The sequence below is a fragment of the Sphaeramia orbicularis genome, chromosome 10 (assembly GCF_902148855.1).
Source record: "Sphaeramia orbicularis chromosome 10, fSphaOr1.1, whole genome shotgun sequence".
Classification (NCBI taxonomy): Eukaryota; Metazoa; Chordata; class Actinopteri; order Kurtiformes; family Apogonidae; genus Sphaeramia; species Sphaeramia orbicularis.
The window spans coordinates 23,781,077-23,801,799 of NC_043966.1; the positions used below are offsets into that span (position 1 = coordinate 23,781,077).

Here is a 20,723-nt window from a genome sequence, read left to right on the forward strand (position 1 = left end):
ATAATTATTTATTGTATAGTTTATCATCGTACTAAAGAGCAAATAACAATATAGCATTGTTATTTCTTTATAAAAATGCTTATTATTAGAAAACTGTTGATTTAAAAAGTAATGTGTGACATTCTTAATGTATGTATTGGTGTGACATAAGCAGGATGGATCAGCACCATACTCCATATTGCAACCTGTAAAAATAAAACAGGTGATATGTAGTTTATAATCTTGTAAGAAAAAATGGGGAATCTAAAAGAATAGAAAATTTATTTTTCAGGTAAATTCAGTTAAAATATAACTTAGCCATTTGTGACATGAAAATATAACATTAATTGTGATGAAATTGGACATTTTTGACCTGAAAACATAGTTCATATGACCATCCACATGTTGCAACAGACCTGAAATCCTGTAAATTTGCATAACTTGCATTTACCAACACAAAGTTCCTTTGATGATTCACTTATATTAATTTCTTATGCACAAAGACGTAAATAAGACCTCTAAGCAAATTTTAGCTTACCTTATTTTATCTGGTTATAGCCAGTGTTTGTGGAAACTTTTGAAAACATGGCCTTGTAAACTACTACATTAACCCTTTCATGCATGAATTATGAGAACCTTAATCAAGATTTTTTTTCCCTGAGTGTTTTTTATTCCTCTTTAGACATGAAAAAAACCCCAATGTGATTTTTTTTTTTTTTTTTAAATCAACCTGTTTTTCATGGAGTTACAAAAATGTCCAATCAGCTACACCATGAATTTTATTCTTGAAGCAAAGAAACATGTATTTAAAACCCAATATCATAAAGTGATATGAAAACAATGAAATGAAACCATGTTTAATGCAGCTAATCTGATGTTTTCTCACATTTTAACATATTCTAATACTAGTTATTACTCACTTCATGGAGATAATATGCAAAAAATAAATATTAACAATTGATTTCCACTCAAGAACCAATCAAGAACAGCAAAGTTACAATAATGGTATGAATTGCAGTTTATGAGATGATGCATAAGTGTCCACTGTGTTGGTTGATATGGAACTAAAACAACTAAACCCATGAATATACAAGAGTAAAGCTGTAGAGTAACTGTCCACTGTAGTGACCACTATGCATGAAAGGGTTAATCTTGACCTACGGTAAAACTATACATTTGTTTAACTATACGAACTACTATTGCAATGCTCATTAAAAAAAATAAGCCGACTGCTGTCGAGTTTATTTCAAAATTTAAAGCAGGTTTTTCAAGTGTTTGTTACAGTATTTTAAAAAAAAAAAATTAAAGGTAAATGTGAGTAAAACAAAAACAATAAAGACAACATGTAAATTGTACCTTTTATTTCACAGTTTTGAAATGTAACAAATTGTAATAAATCATTTTTCTTTCACGGCTCAAATGTTGTAGTATCAGTAACTTTACACACAAAGTCTGTAATCGTTTACAAATAGTTCATTGAACTCTCCGGCTGGTAAATGAGGCGTAGTTAAACTAGCTCAACCGCATTAATTCCACTACAGGTAAAAGGATACAGTATGTAGTTTGACAATAAAATTCATTTCGGTCTGTGGTGGATCACACAGATATGGGTTGATTTCTTTTGAAAGACAGACTTTTGCATCATTTTGTTTAAAAAAAAAAAAAAAAAAAAAAAAAAAAGGGAGGGGGAGGGGGGCGTTCAAGTGCCTGCGAGTCTCCTGTAAATGTCGGTAAAATGAAACTCACACCGACAGCTACGAAAAGTGCAACAGGTTAGAAAAGCTGCTGCTGTTTTACGAGGCTGTCGTAGCCTGGAGGTGTTCTGCCTGTTGGCTCCGACTGTGTTCCAACTGTAGATGACTTACCTGAGATAAGTTTGAGGATCCTCCCCCTTCCATTTAGTTTACACGCCTTTATCTGAAAAACCATTCATCAGGAACCATTCACATTCAGACCACGAACGCACCGAGAGTGGAGAGGGATTCACACACAGAGGAAGAGGAGAAAAGGATGAGGAGGAGAGAAGTGGATGGACGGAGAGAGTGGAGATAGGAGGTGTTCTGTGGTAAGACACGACTGATTTAAGATAGATAGATAGATAGATAGATAGATAGATAGATAGATAGATAGATAGATAGATAGATAGATAGATAGATAGATAGATAGATAGATAGATAGATAGATAGATAGATAGATAGTGTGGATTTTCTGCTTTATTTCAAGGGTTTTAACAAAAATCTTGCATTGACTATTTAGGAATTACAACTACTCTAAACATAGTCCCTCTGTTTTTCTAGAAGTAATCAGACAAAGTAAGATTATTATGAATATGACAATTTCTCAAGTACTTGAATCCAACCAATGTCTGAAGTCTTGAATCCTCCAAGTTTCCTCCCTGGAGATGATTTCCCTTTACTACACTTTACTTTGGGCCTTTCTGATTCACTTTAATTCATTAAGTCTGTTTGGGTAAATTGTTTAGCACCTGTTGATCCACTAATCCTATCAATACATGTAAATAATTGGTGTAAAATACAGTTTGTCAACTTTTCATGGTCATCAGATGTGACCCATTTGGACATTCAGAGGATTCATAGTGAACAAAGAAACACTGTCATCTTCTACAGCTCTGATTCACCAGTAAAACCCATGGAGTTAGATCAGTGACAGTGGATGGAGACACTTGTTTTGTGTTCAATTGTTGATATCTTTGCTGAAAAAGTCACTTTTTCTTCAGTTTTCTCTGTTCCTGATATAATAACCCGCAACTGTAATCTGAGCTTTTATGAACATCTATATGATCAGTGAATTAAATGTAGGAAAATACATGATTTTCACTGAAAAAATACAAAATACAGAGGATAATATTAAAATAAATGGTGATAAATCACTTAATGAAGGTTAAATATAGAGGAAAATTCATTTGGGAATGACCACAAAAGTAACACTGGGTCCTTATGGGTTGAACTGCTGTGACTGAAACGCTGCTCTGTTGGGTTGATATCAGGTGACCGACCTGACCACGGGGGACCATCCCATGTCTTTACTTTAAGAAGGTCTTAGGTTTCTTTTGTAGTTTCTTTTAGGTTTTTATGTCAAGTGCCATCCTGTCAGTTTTGCAGCATTTACCTGCCTGATACTGCGCAGCCTCTTTGACATGTGTTTGTTGCAAGTGGTGAAATGCAATGACTGTCATCCCTTATGCATTAAGTGGATAAAGAGGGTATCTGTTTGAACATGCAGACTATAACAAAACCTGCATGAAATGTGAAGACAGGGTTTACAGGTGTTAGAGACCTGCATCGCTGGGGTCAATAGGAGCTTTTATTCCACATTTCTGATTAATGTTCAAATATCTCCAGTATTGGCTGCTGCAAAAAGCTTTTAAAGACATTAACTTGCTGCAGTAAGATTATAGTTTTGTTACACGCAAATTACAAGAAATTAGGAGATAAGGGTGTTTTTTTGTGGAGGAAGTAAAACTTGATGCAGTAATATGTTCATCAGTCATGAACTCATGACCATGATTTCAAAAAGAAATTAAATATTTTCACAGAGCCTGTGAAAATATGACAAGAATATCTGGTGATGACATGTTTGAGTTTTTAAAGCCACCATCAACCCTAACCCATCATTAAAGAGTATATGACCTGGTATTTTTTCAGTCATCACTTCTAATTTCATCTGAAAACCCGCTGCATATCTGTGTATAATTACAGTTAACAATGCCAAGGAGTGAAAACTGATCAAATCAATGTGGTGGAACAAATTAGAAGGGTGTGTCATGGTGTTACTTTCAATGCACTTTACAATGCGGATGCTGCTGTTTACTATGCCCTAATTTTACCAGTTTAAGAAATAATATGGCAATAAATTTGGAAAATAGAGTGTTATTACTGAATATATAAACAGTCATGTCCTGCAGCTACATTAATATGTTGAATAGAGATTAAAAAGTGACGCCGTTGTATGGTTGCACCCAACTGTGGAAAGTATTTCATTGTTGTAACTTAATGAGGGCATTTCTCATGTCCTTTCTTTTGTCATCCTGTCAGTGTGGTTTGTCACTTCGTTGATATTATTATATTCAGTTTGAACACCTAAAGTGTATTCTGTGTCATTTCAGTGACATTTGTAGCTGTGCATGTTCATAATCTTTCTTGGTTGTAAATATTTGTGCACTAGTTCCTTTTTTATGTAATGGTACAGTCCTATTATCAAGCTGAAGCTTTGATCTGCTCAAAATTTGTGCCTTAACCTCCCACTTGTTTCTCACCCAGAGGGTTTATGGAAACAGTCAGTGACTGGAAATTTGGCGAAGGCCCAAAATCAAATCGAGTCAAACAAGAAGCCAGACGAAGCTATGACTTTTTTACAAAAGAAACATTCATTGCACAACACGTCTCTTAAGTGGGTGACAAATAATTCTGGTGAATTCCCGTGTCTTTCCCAAATGAGGGGACCGAAACCTGGCGACAAAGCCATATGCACCAGCGTGCAAAATCTTGCTTGGGCACGTATACGAGGAAATTCTTTTGGCAATCCACCTGGTGTTTGTTTTGGTTTGTTTTTTTTAGATTTTCACTCCAGTCATTGTCACGGTCTAAAGAAAGTCCTCTACTGAGCTGCACAGTCTGGACACTTTCATTAGGTATTTAGTTGTCATTCACTTTGGTTTGTGATTCCACTCTAGTTAGTTTAGTCCATTTTATGATCAAAATTAATTTCTTGTTTTTATTTTAATGTTAATTCTCCATGTATTTAACCCCGAGAAGAGTTAGAAATAGTTTATTGGAACTTCCAAATTCATTTTTCTCTATATTTAACCTTTCATCTGTGATTCATGTCCAGTCATTACAATATCATCCCCCACATTTTTCAAGGAAAATCCGGCATTTTCCTGTTTTTGATTAACTGACCACGTAAGTTGTTCATATAAGTAAATGAGTGGTCATATTATATCAAATCAAGGATAACTGAAGAAAATGTGACATTTTCAGCAAAATATCCTATCATTAACTGAACATAAAAGTGTTGCAACCACTGGCATTTATCAAACCACAGTACATGGGTTTTACTGTTGCAGAAAATGGTAGTGTTTCCTTGTTCACTACACACCCTCTGAATGTCTAAATGAGCCAATGAAAAGCTGAGAAACTGCATTTTATCTTAATTAGTTGGATGTATTGATAAGATTGGTGCTTCAGAAAGTTATTAAATATTGAGGATCAGTAGATGGTTTTGGTTGTTTAGGTTTTTGAGGGTTAACTCTCACTTTTCATTTGGATTATAGTGTTCATTTCCAACCCCCCCCCCCCTTTTTTTTTTTTTTTTTTTTTTTTTAACTGAGAGTGAAATTAAAAGCTTAACATAGCTGAAAATTAAGCTTATTCATTTTTGTTAATTTCATTTTATTTCAGTTAACAAATTTATTTGGTCTTTACTAGAGTTCACTTTAGTTCTCACTAATTCTAATAATGCTACTCTTCTAGTTTACTGTTTATTCTTTGTACATCCTGTTCTCTTTGTCACTTCACTCTCTCTCTTTTTTTTTTCTTTCATTCCTTCTGTTTGTTCTTTGTTGATACTTTATTTCCTCCACCCCCTCCTTGTGCATGGATGTGCCTGTCACTGTGTCTGTTAATGCTGCAAATGCTCAAATGGTGTGACTTCACTCTCAGGCCACTCTGTGCTCTACTCTCAATGCACCATGGTGTCAGCTATTGTAAGTGCTGCCAGTGGCTAGAACCCCCCCTCTGCAGAGAGGCTCTATTGAGGGCTGTTATTGAGCAGGGATTGCCTTAATACTCACAGAAACCTTTCATTCCCCTCCTCCTTCATTTGCTTTCTGACAGTCTTGTTTTTTTTTCTCCTCCATGCCATTGGTTTAGAAACAGTGAATAAGGTCGAATCGTAACCCTGACAGAGAAAGCGCTATCTGTGGTCTCTCCATCCTTCTACAAACTGCATGTATCAAGTGTCCGGGACCTGGACCGATCAGGATCTGCAGTTAAAGACAGTGTGAATGACGAGGAGACGTGATGTCGAATGACAGTTGTTGCAGAGTTTGCAGCAGGATCCTTTACAGCTGCAACTGGAGAGTCCCACAGCCAAACCAGAAAAAAGTGAGTATTCAGCTAATATGTGTGTTTTTATTAGTGTTCAAATATATTTTTTAGGATGATAAAACTGTAGTGTGTGTTGAAAGAATCTGTTGCATATATTTGCACTGCAGCACAACCTTTACAGAACACCAGTAATGAGGGATTAACATTCCTTCAGACTAAAGTCAGTCAAATATTACTAATGAACTCATTTCATTTGAGCCCTTTTCTTTTAAAGCATTAACACAATTTTGTTCAAAGAAAGCTATTCATGCATTCTTTGTAACTCAGAGCAGAGAAAACAAAGTGATGATTGAAGTGTTGAATATGCATTTGTGTGCCAAAGAAAATAAGTAAACTCACAGGCTCTAACAGGTTTGTTATGGACTTAGCTGGAACAAGATTATGAAGAAAGAGGAGGGTGGTGGAGGTCTGTTATTTGCTAAGAAAAAAAAAAAGAAATTAGAGTGCAGTGGATGGTGAGGTGTGTTGATAATGGGGGAAGAGCATGAAGGAGATGATTGTGTTAACTTGTCATGGAATGGGGCAAATGTTGGAATCGTTCCTGTTTCTGATTATATCATCTCCAACGTCCACCACGTACACACACACCAGTATTCATGTGTACACACACTCGCCCAAACAATGCTAATGTAATGTAATATCTGGATGATTATACCACTGACAGATTCTAATCTTTGAAGTGTCAGAAAGAGAAAATGATTCATGTTACCTGCTTTTTATGTCTTAGTGTGGATGCTGCTGGTTCTCAGTCGTCACAGTGGTGTCCCTGCTCTCCCTCTGCTGGATGTACATCTGTCTGGTAACATTTAATGATCGAGACGATGTTAACTGGTGAGTGATAACAAATGCACACAGGTGTACGCTTCCTTATCGTTCTGTTTCTGAAGGGACATTTCAGTGACACAATGCATTCTCCAGCATGGGGATTCCCAAACTGTGGCCCTTGGCCTGTTTCTGGGCCATAAAGGTTCCACAGGGGGGCTGCTGGAGGTCATGTACAATAAATATTAAGCCTCTAATTTTCACTGTCTGATTACAGGGTATTTTTATATGGTGTTTTTTTGGTGGTGACTGTCAGTGTGTGTCAAATCAAATACTTCTGTTTTGTTCACTTTATACATAGCGCACTTTCTGGCACAGCTCACAACTTCAAATGACAAATTAGTATTATGTCAAATCGCCATCTGTTTAGACGACTTAAAATGGTGACATATGCTTTGTCTTTGCAGTTTTTTAATGGTTAATCAGCAGAACGTTACTGCCCACCAGAATATCTGCTATTAAACTCAACTTTAATAGCAATTATTAAGTATATTATTCACTATAGAGTGGTGCTTGACACTTCCTCCTCCGCCCTTATTTCCTCCCTGTTATGCAACACAGCCAAGATAGCGAAGATACTTTCCTTGTACACAAAAATTTTAGTGCGAAGGTACTTGCACTCTAAAAATAATATGTGAGAAGAGATGCATGCAATTTCAGACATAGTGCGTATGCTTTATAGAAGTGCCAACAGTTACATCAGTCTTTATTAAACCTTTCTATGTAATATTGACTGTGTAAATACCAGGAACATGTTAGTTTTTCCTACATCTAGGTTAACAATTATTAAAAGGGCTTTAAACAACTCACCATTTGTCCTGTTGAACTATGATTAGAGATGTGTTCATGTGTGCAAGCAGGGTTTGCATTCTCTTTCTGATGCATTTTGCAAAAAGTGTGAAAATATAATAACGTATCTATATGATTGTTAAATATTTGTTATTTTAACTAATAAAATCAAAGCCATTGGAATGAAATGATATCAAAATTTTCTTGGCAGATCTATTCATAATCCAGAGTGTACTATGTTTCTTATATCTTGTTATTTGTGGAAAATAATCATCATACCTTAAGCCCACATTCACATGGAATTGTTCTGTTTTTAAAATAAAAAATACACGTAGAAATGCTTGATCTTGGTGTCAGTGTTCACCAGACTCATGAGTAAACATTTGAATGGACCACATTAAATTTAGATTTAGAAATCATATTTAGATTTAGATTTCAACATTAACCCATGTTTTGAATGATTTATATTATGGGGTTCAGTGTTTTGGTCCCTCTAAGTTGTCTGATTCCACGCTGTGAGTGGGCTCTAGTGGGGACCACACAAATATAAAGACCATGCCCACACATAGCCCACACTGAAGCCCAGAACCCTCCCTTTTCTTTTCATTTCTTTTCTCTCTTTTTTTTTGTCCTGTTTTGGTGACCTTTATTCCGCTAACCCTGGGCTGCCCTCTATTGTTCTATTATCAGGCAGGGCTTCACAAAACTGAAACAGTGGGTGAACTGGTTCATGGTGCTGGTCATCATTTCTGCAGTGTTAACCAGTTACTGCGTTCTGCTGCTGGTGAGGAAATATATGAAGTTACTGTTATAGACTAACAGTGGTCAGATGACTGGAGGAGATTATTTATATCCCATAATGACACATGATATTCACATAATAATTCAGAATATATATAGTTAACATTCAAAAATCAAATATTGCTAATTGTTAATCACCAGAAACCTTAGTATTACCTTTATTTTTTGTGTTTTACTGTAATTCATTGCAGTTTTTCGCCTTGTTCCAAGTTGCCTTGAGTGAACCACTCAACTTACACTGGACACACAAGGTACTTTAATATTTCATCAATCTTTTTTTTTTTATATATATAAATACATTACATAATTCTTCTCTTTGAAATGTTTTAATGTTATATTTTCTTTTTCCCCTCATAGGTCTTCCTTTTTTGTGGTGTGCTCCTGATAGCTTTTGGAGTCACAGGAATCAGCCTCGAGTGGAAAGAAGAATGGCCCACAGTTCTGCTTTCACTTCAGGTACATCTGTTGTCCTGACTCTATGAATGATGCACGTGAGAATATGTATTCAGAATGTAAATATGTGACTTTTCATATGGATTCAAACTAAAACTTGTGTGTTTTTGATGCGGTATTTGCAGGCCACAGCTCCTTTTTTGCAGTTCGGTGCGGTCGGAGCCTTGACCCTGCTGAGCCCATTTGTCTTCCACCACTTCTACATGGCTAAAGGAAAATGTATGTATGAAAAGGCATTTAAGAACATGTAAGAAACGAAAATGGAAAGTGCTGATGTTAGGCACTGTATGTGTATTAGGAATGTGTAAAATGCAAAGACTGAATATCCCTACAGGGATAATAAAGCAAGTTAATCTTTAACAAAACACTGAATTATAACTATTATATATTACAGTATATGTTATATATTATATTCTATCTATTATATATTACATTATATATGACTCATTTTGCACCATTGGCTTTGACAAGATAGGTTTAACCTCTTCTTTCTCACTGCATCTCCAGTGATTCATTCACCATTTTACCATCAGTTTCTACAATAAAACTTTTTTTTTATAGTCATTCTATACCTCGTTTGTTTGAAAGCTTAGATTCTTTGCAATTGTTGGCAATTTATTTTCAGTATTCTTAAGCACCAACACATAATCAGTGAAAGAATCACTTTGGTAACAAATGAAACTAATAGGACTTTGTACCTGTTTGTTGGTCATGAGGTCACATTACTGGTCTATTCCATGATTCATTATATTCCTATTAAGAAAATGGGTTTAAAAGAAAAAAAAAAAAGGATTTTAGCCACAAACTAAAAAACTAAAGATGATTATTTTTCAAATGAAGTATAGTTCTTCAGTTAAAAGCTTTGGAACTTGGTTTGGTAAAAAGAAGAAAATTAACACAAAGTTGGAGGGAACAGCTTAAACAACATGATCCAAATGAAAATGAATTCACATACCAATATTAAGGTGGTTTCAGAAAAGTATTTGTGGGAAATCATTTTAAAGGAAAAAATATGGTAAATATAATCTCATTTTAATAAAATACACAGGTTATTTTACACCTGGTAATAAACATGTTTTGTTTTTGTAGTTATTGTGTTTCAATTGCTGCATTTTTATTCTAATTTAAACAAGTGCACGATTTGCATACCCAAATGGAAGATGTTTTTTATAGTATGCTGCTGGTTCTCTGTCTTAATCTTCTAATTATATATTTTTTCTTTGCGATCTAATAAGAAACTGATTAAATGCAGTTTACTATCTGGTTTATATATCCTCCTACATGAACATCTGAACAAGCTTTACCTCCAGTTTTTAAACATATTGATACTTGCTTCATTTACATTAATAGAGTTTAATGACAACTATAGTCATGGTGGTGTGTTAGTTACTGTTGGAGAAAAATACAAAAAAGGATGTAGAAGATACAACATGGGATCCTCCCACAGTACAAATAACACTTACTGTTTACTTTTAACAGCTAAACAAGTGAGTCAAAAGGCCTCATGTTCACATTATTTGTCTTCTGTGCCCTCCAGTGTCTAAGTTCCTGATTGCAGTCATGTTTGTGGTGGTGTCAGCCCCCATCTTCATCTGTCCACTGTGGATCCAGTCTCCATGTCTGATAAAGCAGGAGCAGTTACCGGCCAAACCCAAGCTAATAGGCCACAGAGGTGCGCCAATGGTGAGCATCACACCCACAAAATACACACGCGTCATCTTCAGTACTGGTGTCATTGTTATCCTTGAATCAAGTGGTTTTATTTTATCAAAGTCAGATGAGAATGTTTGACAGTTACGGAAATATCTGTCCAGTAAATACAAAGGGACAGTGTTACCTTCGCAAAAAGACAGGAAGGAATTCACTGCAGACAAGAAATAATGTAGCACATGCTCTGCATAGTTTCCTGTGTTTCTTTTGCTGATATTCTGAGTTGATTATGCCAAGGGAATGTGTGTTATTTGATGGGTTTTAGATGCCATAATAGGTTTTGTACATTTGATATCTCTATCCCACCCCCAATATGGATTGGATTAGTTTATTTTATTTTGCTTAACAATTTTAAGCTCCCCTTTTTTAAAAAATTTTTACGGTACTATCATGATACCTTTTTATAAAACCATGCATCTTTTATATTTTCATTTACATACTTGTTGTATTGTTGTGATTTTGGATTTTATGTGAGCTGCTGGACAAAGTGTCTTCTATTCTATTCTATTCTATTCTATTCTATTCTATTCTATTCTATTCTATTCTATTCACTAATTAAATCTATTAGCCAATTAGTTTGATATATAACATATCAGAAATTGGTGAAAAAGTGGATCCAAAATGTCATAATCAAACATCTTTGTTGACTGACAGCACAAAGACACTCAGTTTACCGTCACAGAGGAGAAATAACACCTGAAAATATTCACACTAACCAAGTTCACGTGACAGAATTGAGCTTTTTTTACCCCTCAAACTAGTTATTGATAATCAGAATAATTGCTGATTAATTTAATAGTCATCAACTAATCATTAAAAGTGCAAGAACATGAAGAAACAGCTCAACATATTTTCATGTTTTTGTCCATTCTGACCTTATTGTTTAATTCAGTGTGAAGTATTATACATCATATCTACCCACCTACAGAAAGAGAAGGTTTCTTTCTGATACAGAAAAAAGGGTGCATGTTTGTGTGAACAGACTATGTTAGACATTAAAAAGAGACAAAAAAGAAAAAAAGAAAAGAAAAAAAAAAGTGCTTTGTTGAATAACTCATAGTCATAGTCAGCCATGCAGGGATTTTTTTCTGGAGAGCCTCTCAAACAGAATAAACAGAGCATTGCCTGTAATTCAGAGCAAGTTACACTCTATAATTCATAATGCGCTGAACACTGATGATATTAAATGACATTGCATTTTGATGTGTTCACATCACATCAAACGATTGTTGCTTGGCTCAGGTGTTAACAAATGTCCAGTCATACACGGGCCCCATGTGCACTATTGCTCTGTCCTTGTTAGTTTGCTTTGCTCTTGGGTCACACCAATAAGCTCCATTTAACACTGTGTGTGTGTCTGTGTGTGTGTGTTCTTGCAGCTTTGGGGTGGTTTGTGAGTTTAAGCACATGACTGTGTCTCACCCATCTGTCCTTACTGTGTTCAGCTGGCCCCAGAGAATACCATGATGTCGTTCAGCAGGAGCGTAGCATGCAACGTGACGGCCTTTGAGACAGACGTCCAGATCAGGTACAGTCCAAATGGATTATTTTTAGATGGAAATTCTACGATCTGATTCAGAACAGCAAAGGATAGAAAATATAAAGGGTAGAAAATAAACTAGTCCAGTTAAACCTAGAAAAACTATCAAGAAAAAAATGTGTATTTCTAGTTTGATGAGTTTGACTTCTGCAGTGGTGAAAGCAGTGTTCAGATAACTAATTGAACTAGAAGCATCAAGTCAGTGATGGAAAAGTACTCTAGATTTGCCTGAAAAATTTTCACTTCATGACATATTAGCAGCCAAATGTAATAGAGAAGTAAGAGAACTGGTTTGATTTGTCTGACGGTTTAGTATCGATGTTGTCACAGTATGTTACTGTTGTAGCTGTTTGAGGTGGAGCAATAGATCAGATGACTTCACATCCAGTTTTATAAAAAAGAAACACTAGAAATCTGAGGGCTCGTCACATGATAAATGGGAAAAGAAATGAGGAAAATTTCTGATTCTCAAATCCATTTTCACTTTGTGGATCTGCTTTTTTTTGGACTTTTTGGACAATTTAAATGAAACACTGAGGTATTGTATATTCATAACTATGCAAAGTACTGTGTCTTTATACACACAGTAAATACTCTGTTGCCAGTAAAGTTGGAATAATTTTGTTTTCAGACAGATTCCTCTTTTTATTCCTATTTTTACACATCAGTAATCACCTTTGATTTGGTGCAATGATTACATACTGAGTCCCATTTACATTTATCTATCTAGAATAAATCTCATTGTCATATTCATTTCATGAGAAGAGGTAAAAAAAAAATGTATTCCAACTTTAAGGGCAACATTGTATATAACCTTTATCTGTGTTGTTTTTCAGGGCTATAATGAGCATATGTATTTTTTTCTTTGTCTCTTTTATTCAAACAAAACAAGAAAATACAGGAATTATAGACAAAGTATTAAAACTCTCAGAAAACCAGAACTAAATGGCTTCCAAAGGATATTTAGTGTGAATTCTGTTCCTATTATAAAAAGCATAACATTAAGAAACACCGAAACTCTCATATTGTCTGAACAAGACTTAAAGAGATATTAAGTGCAATGGGAGGTCCCACTCCTTGGTCTGGAGAATCTGTTTCTCCTGAAAATGTAGGTTTTGATGCTTTACTTATTTCCTGTATGTGCTGATTGTATCTTCTTTTCTAAAATAACAAACCTATTGGTGATGTAAGACAGTTGCATAGTCCTGTAAATACAATAAATGAGCCAACCTGCTTTGCCTGTTTATCTACCAGTAATGTGAGAATTGTCATCTACATACTCTGGTTCATAAGTTGCTTCCTGCACCTTTAAATTGGTTTGGTTCTGACTGTACAGATCATGGGTGTCATGGGCGGGCCAAAACCTGTCCAAAAATGTCCCAAAATTCCACAGAAGACATTGATAGTAAAGGGTGTCAGTAGTCACTTTTCCATTGGACATATTCGCAAAAGTTTACCAGTATTTACTAAATGTCGAAAAAACAGAAGTGAAGAAGTCGTTTTTTTTTTTTATTAAATCACAAATGTGATGATTTGTTTATTTATTATCACGAGTTGTCATTAGAAGTCATTCCATAAACACGGCGGTGAACATAAATTCCTGTTGTTTTGAACCTAGAATGCTCGTTACCCCTCTATTTTGTACAAAATTTAAAAATGATTCAGTTTCCTCGTGTGGCCACATACCGTGCCATGTTTGTTTTAAAACTCTTCTTTTTTGCTTGTTGTAACATCCGTCAACAACCTTTTTTTTTTGTTCACGTGACTCTAGTTGTGCAAAAAGGCCTTTCCATTGTAGTTTTGCACAATATACCAATTTCACTTTCCAGATGCCAATTACTAAATGTTTTGTACATTTGTAGATCCACTGTGATCTGTAGGTTGTAATGCACATGTGTAAATTATGAAGTTGAGGCATAATATAGTTAAAACTGCACTTATTGTTCTTAGGAAATTTCAAGCTGTTTATGGATATTCAGGTTAGTCACATTTTTTGTTAAAGGATAAATTATAAATATAACCATTTTCATACTGTAATTTTAATTTTTTGCACTAAAACACTGAGAAAAACTAAAAGTTGTCATTATTTATAGGTTATTGTGATATTATTTTACTGGTCTATGCTGCTTGAGATTAAATTGGACTGTGTGTGACCCCTGAACTAAAATGAGTTTGACACACACCCCTGGTATAGTTGTTGATTTTTCTATTTTTCTTAACTAGTAAGGATGGAATTCCCTTCCTGATGCACGACCACCAAGGCTCTGGATTTCTGAGAAGAACCACAAATGTTGAAGATAAGTTTCCAAACAACAACTTCAACAGCAGCTACGACCTGACGTGGGATGAATATAAGGATCTGAATGCAGGGGAATGGTTTATGAAGGTGAGGGTTGATACTTTTATACATGCTCGATTCATCTGGCAGTACAATACAGTGAAAATTACTAAATTATATAAATGATCTAATTGACTTTCCAGACAGATCCTTTCCATTCAGTGTCTAAACTCTCCCATGAAGAAAAGGAAATGTCTAGAAATGAGAAAATTCCCTCCTTACTTCAACTCCTCAACCTGTCCAAACAGCACAATATCTCTGTCATTTTTGACCTGTACAGTCCCAACACGGGAAACGATACGGCAGACATAGTCAGCACCATCCTGAGCTCCGGCATCGACCCCAGTCTGGTAAATCTGTCATCAGCCTTGCTTGGACAATTTACTTGGACATTTCATTTTGCTAAGTTGTTGTGTTTCCTTACATCCAGGTGCTTTGGCTTCCTCCAGCAGGGAGAGACTATGTAAACGAGATTGCTCCGGGCTTCATCCAGGTCTACAGTAACGTTACTGAGATGTTTATGAGAGGGGGAACCCACCTGAATGTGAAATACAGCAAGTTTAGTGCAGCAGAAATCAGGTAATACAAATAAACAAATCCCAGGCCGTCAATGTAGTGTTACTGGGGGGCATGCACAGTAGTGTTTTTAATTTAAAGTGTATCTGTAGCATGCTGGGACAGAGTGCTGGCACTGAATAGAAAGATGAAGGATAGGCCCTGAGAGAATGAGATTCACATAATTGTCCAACCAGAGTGATTTATGCATGAACAAACCCACCTTAAAAAAAAAAAAACTTCTAAAGGAATGAAGTGCAGTGTGGCCACATGTTATGATCAAATACTGAAGTGCAAAGAGTGTTCTTAGTAAGATAAGATAAGATAAGATAAGATAAGATAAGATAAGATAAGATAAGATAAGATAAGATAAGATAAGATAAGATAAGATAAGATACACTATTTCAGTATGTCAGACAGATGTAGATGTGTATGGGTGCTTCTATGAAACTGGTCCCTAAAAACAGGACAGAGGGGCTAAAAATTCAAACCAGATATAGACTAATGTTATGAAGCAAGTTTGGAAGCACTTTGGGTCTATTTTAAAAAATAAATATTTACTGAGTTAAAAGAGAAACTATTTTTCAGATAAAACACATTTTTATATTAGTTTTATACAAAAATCCGCATGTAACACAGTAAAAAGGACGTGAAAATTACGCGCTACTATTTTTTTGGAATATCTTTTTATCTTCTCACAGGTACATTTTGGGAATCGAACTAATTATGCAAGGCAAAGTGTTTCACAAAACAGACTGCTATTGCAAAATCCCTTGTGATTTATATGTGCTTAAATGGACAGGTTCTGCATGTAACACCAGTGGACACGATGGGTTACACACAAAACCTGGAATGAGACTTAGATTCATGAAAAACCTGCATGTCTGGATTAGAAAACACAGTGTCTTCATTTATAGTGGTATATAAGACCATTTCAAGCCATGTTTTCAAAATAAAATGCACTGACACCGAGGTAGCTTTTCATGTCCCAATTTTAATCCTATTTTTGGCCCCACTATTTGATTAAAAATTCATTAATTTTGGGATGGCTCAGAGCAAGAGTATAATTTTTTTTGCATTTATCTGAGGTCATTATTAGGTACATCCTGGGGGGGAAATATGTCTAAATTTCTCTTTTATTATTGGAGTCTAAAAAGCTGGTAAAGTACCAGGTACGAAAATTAACCCAGTGTCATAGAAGCACCCATATTTATATGGATATAGATATAGATATAGGTTATGTTTTCTATATCAGTGCTTATATCTGTGCAAGAGAAACACTTATAAATGACAAACTATCTACTAATTAAGCAGAGGGAAGCTAAACTAACACTCCTGATTATTATCACTGCTATTTTTTGCATCAGGTCATAATAGTTACATCCTGTTTTATTTACAGTACACAGCCCAGTATCATAAGTTACAGATTAGTCTCTACAGGTTAATACATTGTACAATATACAACACCATCTGTCCTTCAACCATCACTCTAATAAAACAAATCAAAAAAAAAGTTGCATGGAGGAAAAAGGGGAAAACCTGAAGATGAATCCCAGAAGAGGGACAGTGCATGAAGTAAAGTTTGCAAATGGTTAATACAACAATTAATTATTATGAGTAGATAAAATGGCCATTAAAAAAAAAAAAAAAAAAAAAAGATAAATCACAATGTTATGCATCAAAACACAGACTTGTAAAATACCAAATATCTGCATTTAGGTGCAAGTATCATTCACTTAAGTGGTTGTATTACTCCTCACTGGTAAAACATTGCACACTTTTATTGTGTAACTAGTTACACAATAAGATAGAGTTGAACTGCAGATATGAATCTTAAATAAAAGACTATGGAAGAAGTTCTGAAAATGTATTTAGCAACATGAATGACATTTCCTTCATTGAGGGAGTTTTTGAGCTGCATTTATTATATCCTCCTTGAATTCCTGTCTGTCTCATCATCTTACACCAGACACTTCCTTCTGTTCTTTCAGTCACTGTACAGCTTTCTTATTTTTCCTTTATCTATAAAGTCTGCACTACATTTGGTCACTCATCATTTCAGTTTTCTGCTGTATATGCCTGGAATCATCTGCAGCACACCCTCAGTTCATTCATTGCACTCTTCTCTTTTAAAACTTTTTGTGAAGGCGACATTTGGTGACTTTATATACCTGCTTTTGTCCATTTGTATTTTATTTTATTTTATTTTATTTTATTTTATTTTGTGCTGCCCCTTGACCAAGTCATCTTTGTAAATGAAAACTGGTTCTCAATTGACTTACCTTGTCAAATAAAGGCCAAATAAATGTATTTTTAAAGGGAGACTTTTAACACATATTCATGTTAAAGATTATTTCAATTTTAGAAAATCATTTGTCCACTCAAGGGGAGAAAAATACTGTTTTCATTCCTTAAAGGCTCATATCTGATAATAATTGTGTTATACTGTAAACTGTGATCTGGTGAAACCCTGATGTTTTATGAGATGGTCATTGTACTGTAAAAAATTGTTATCATAACAACCTTAGTCATACTCCAGTTTTTAGTAAATGGATGTTCTAAGATAAGATAAGGTAAGATAAGATATTCCTTTAATGATCCCACAATGGGGAAATTCACAGTGTTATCAGCAGCAAACATACACATAAACATACACATACACGTAAAACAAAGAGTCATATAAATCTGAATTTTAAAAAAAAGTGTTTAAAAGGAGAGTGCAAATACGGTTTGATATTCTCATCTATGTTACAAATCTCCACACACAAACATAAATTTTACTGACTTGTTCATGCTAAAATAGTGCATGGTTTAAATGTCTATGTCTGTAAATCTAATGTTTTTAAAGGCAGCGTGTGTGTGTGTGTGTGTGTGTTTTGTGCATTCTTACATACAGATAAACACACATGCTTGTGTTTGACAGGGAACTTCGGCGCAGGAATATCACGGTGAACCTGTGGGTGGTGAATGAGCGCTGGCTGTTCTCTCTGCTGTGGTGTTCAGGGGCCAGTTCTGTCACCACCAACTCCTGCCACTTATTGAAGGACATGAACGAGCCCGACTGGGTCATGGTGAGAAACCCATACAGCTGAAACAAAATAAGCTACTGTAATGCCTTAATGGAATTGCTGTCTGTTCATTTCACTGTCAGCTCTCGACTTTATACAAGTATGTACTCGTATGTAGCAGTATACACTTACTCATGAGGCACGCCTTGATCCTGCGGGTATGTTTGTGTGTTTCAGTCACGGCAAAAATACAACGTAATATGGATTACAGTGAATGCTGCATCTCTTCTGATAATGACTGCATTCTTCATCTTTCAGGGGTAAGTTGAGCAAACTGTAGCTGTAAGCGTTTGTGTCTGCTGCCTAAAAATGATCCTAAGTATTAATAGACTTACATTTTCACCCCACTTTCTGTCAGGACAAAACACAAATGCCACAGAAAAGGTATTGTATGCATTGATAGAATTAACATTAGGATGATTTTAATCCATAAAGACCCAAACATCCACCACCGACCAAAATCTGCTGATCTAAACTGTTTAATACCTATTGATCCATTAATTCCATCGATACATGTAAATAATTGGTGTAAAATACAGTTTGTCATCTTTTCATGGTCATCAGATATGACCCATTTGGACATTCAGAGGCTTCGTAGTGAACGTGGAAACACTGTCATCTTCTACAATATTGATTCACCAGTAAAACCCATGGAGTTTGGTAAATGACAGTGGATGGAGTCACTGGGTTTATGTTCAGTTAATGACAGATTTTATTTTAAAAAGTCACTTTCTCTTCAGTTTTGTCTGTTTCTGGTATGATAACCCTCAACTGTAATCTGAGCTTTAATGAACATCTACATGATCAGTAAATTAAATATTGGGAAATACTTGATTTTCACTGTAAAAACACAAAATACAGAGGATAATATTGTAATAAATGGTGATATAGCACTTAACAAAGGGTAAATATAGAGAAAAGTTCATTTGGGAACCACCATAAAAGTAGCACTGGGTCTTTATGGGTTAATACCGTCGATTAACCCTACATTATTGCCCTAATTAATCTATTAATCATTGTAATAATGAATAAATTAATTTGGACTTTCAGTTTTACTAATCATCCTTAACATCTTAGTATTGCAAACAGTACATTAGCTCACTGTGATTAAATTTTTTCACATATACACTTATTTACTCCCTGTCATATTGGCCCATTAATACATCATCCTGTACGTATTAATGGGTAAGTATTTTGAGGTGATATACTTGGATCACATAATATTTTAACAGTATTTTTGGAGAAAGCTGAAAAACACTGCATTTTGAATAAAGCTATGATTGATTTTAATTTGGGTGTTTCTATCAAACTGGGTTCATTTTAGTACCTAGTACTTTGCCAGCTTTTTAGACCCAATAATAAAAGACAAATTTAAGGGTATTTCCCCCCAGGATGTACCTAATGATGATCTCAGATAAATGCAAAAAGATTATACCCTTGAAAGATATTCAAAAAAATAGTAGCGCATAATTTTTGTGTCCTTTTTACCATGTTACATGCAGATTTTTGTATAAAAACAATGTAAAAATAATATACAAATGTGCTTTATCTGAAAACTAGTTATCTTTTTTATTAGTAAATATCTATTTTTAAAATAGACTCAAAGTGCTTCCAAACTTGCTTCATAACATTAGTCTACATCTGGTTAGAATTTTTAGCCCCTCTGTCCTGTTTTTAGGTACCAGTTTCAAAGAAGCACCCATTTGGGTAAATGTTTTATTAGACTGAAATGTTGAAGATGAACTGTAATAAAACTGATCCTGCATATTAAATTATTCTTTTTTGTGACCTTAAACAGGGAAACAAAGAGACAATATATCAGCCTGGAACGAGAAAGAACTGACCCCCTTCTTGTCTAATAGATAGACTGAACGACTCCAGCACCGACGACCAATGTTTCTGTCTCAAAATGGACAGAACATCTTTGTCTTTGTCATCGTAGTTTCTGCGAGAAAAGACTGATATGAATCACCGCGCACTGTTTTAAAGCCAGTAAAATTAAAATATTTTTCTTTCACAGAGCTTAAAAATGTCTTGTAACTGTGAGCATTCAGCCACTGGATGGTTTCAGTTTTATGTGTATATATATGTCAGTCTGTGTGGTGTTCAGAGTATACTTTTATTTTTACTTTTGTACATTTGTCTCACCTTGTAACTGAAAATGTCAGCTTTTGTTTAGTTACATTTTGTTTTTCATTGTGCCACTACTGAACACATGACCTGTAAGCTGAGCCAGAAATACTAAAACTATTTTCTACATTCTTGTGTCTGGGTATTTCCTTTCTCCGAGCAGCACCTTAACGCACCACAAGATGGCGCACAAAGCAATAATTTGGGAAAAAGTTTCTGATGATTAGTGGAAAATTAATGGTCACAGCGATTGATATATCACAAGAGATGCTGTCATTCATAAGCTAATGCATGCACACAGCAGGTGGCGTACTTTTAATCGTCCTAAATAGATGAAATGTTTTTGGTGTATGTTAATAAGGGAGGCCTGTTTTCCATGAAGGCGAGGCATGTGTGAGGGGAGGAGAAAC

General features: G+C 35.1%; 1 protein-coding gene across 2 annotated transcripts; it reads left to right on the forward strand.

Moving 5' to 3' along the window:
- Positions 1-1,870: 1,870 nt before the first annotated feature.
- gdpd2 (glycerophosphodiester phosphodiesterase domain containing 2) lies at positions 1,871-20,442 on the forward strand. Of its 2 annotated transcripts, XM_030146012.1 has the most exons (16): positions 1,871-2,044; positions 5,871-6,104; positions 6,835-6,938; positions 8,409-8,502; positions 8,711-8,770; positions 8,877-8,975; positions 9,098-9,191; positions 10,510-10,655; positions 12,128-12,210; positions 14,446-14,608; positions 14,704-14,910; positions 14,991-15,139; positions 18,039-18,186; positions 18,361-18,443; positions 18,542-18,567; positions 19,982-20,442. In XM_030146012.1, the coding sequence occupies exons 2-16, from the start codon at positions 6,021-6,023 to the stop codon at positions 20,047-20,049; spliced, it is 1,608 nt and encodes a 535-aa protein (XP_030001872.1). In that variant the 5' UTR covers positions 1,871-2,044; positions 5,871-6,020; the 3' UTR covers positions 20,050-20,442. The 2 variants fall into 2 exon arrangements, with proteins under 2 accessions (XP_030001872.1, XP_030001873.1); XM_030146013.1 differs by lacking the exons at positions 1,871-2,044; positions 18,542-18,567 and having other exon boundaries at positions 5,761-6,104.
- Positions 20,443-20,723: the final 281 nt, after the last annotated feature.

Bases quoted from the DNA above. Each gene is read 5' to 3' on its own strand.
- gdpd2 (XM_030146012.1), top strand. From the start codon at position 6,021: ATGTCGAATGACAGTTGTTGCAGAGTTTGCAGCAGGATCCTTTACAGC. The intron at 10,656-12,127 runs GTGAGCATCACA...TACTGTGTTCAG, and splicing joins GCCACAGAGGTGCGCCAATG to CTGGCCCCAGAGAATACCAT. The intron at 18,568-19,981 runs GTATTGTATGCA...GACCTTAAACAG, and splicing joins ACACAAATGCCACAGAAAAG to GGAAACAAAGAGACAATATA.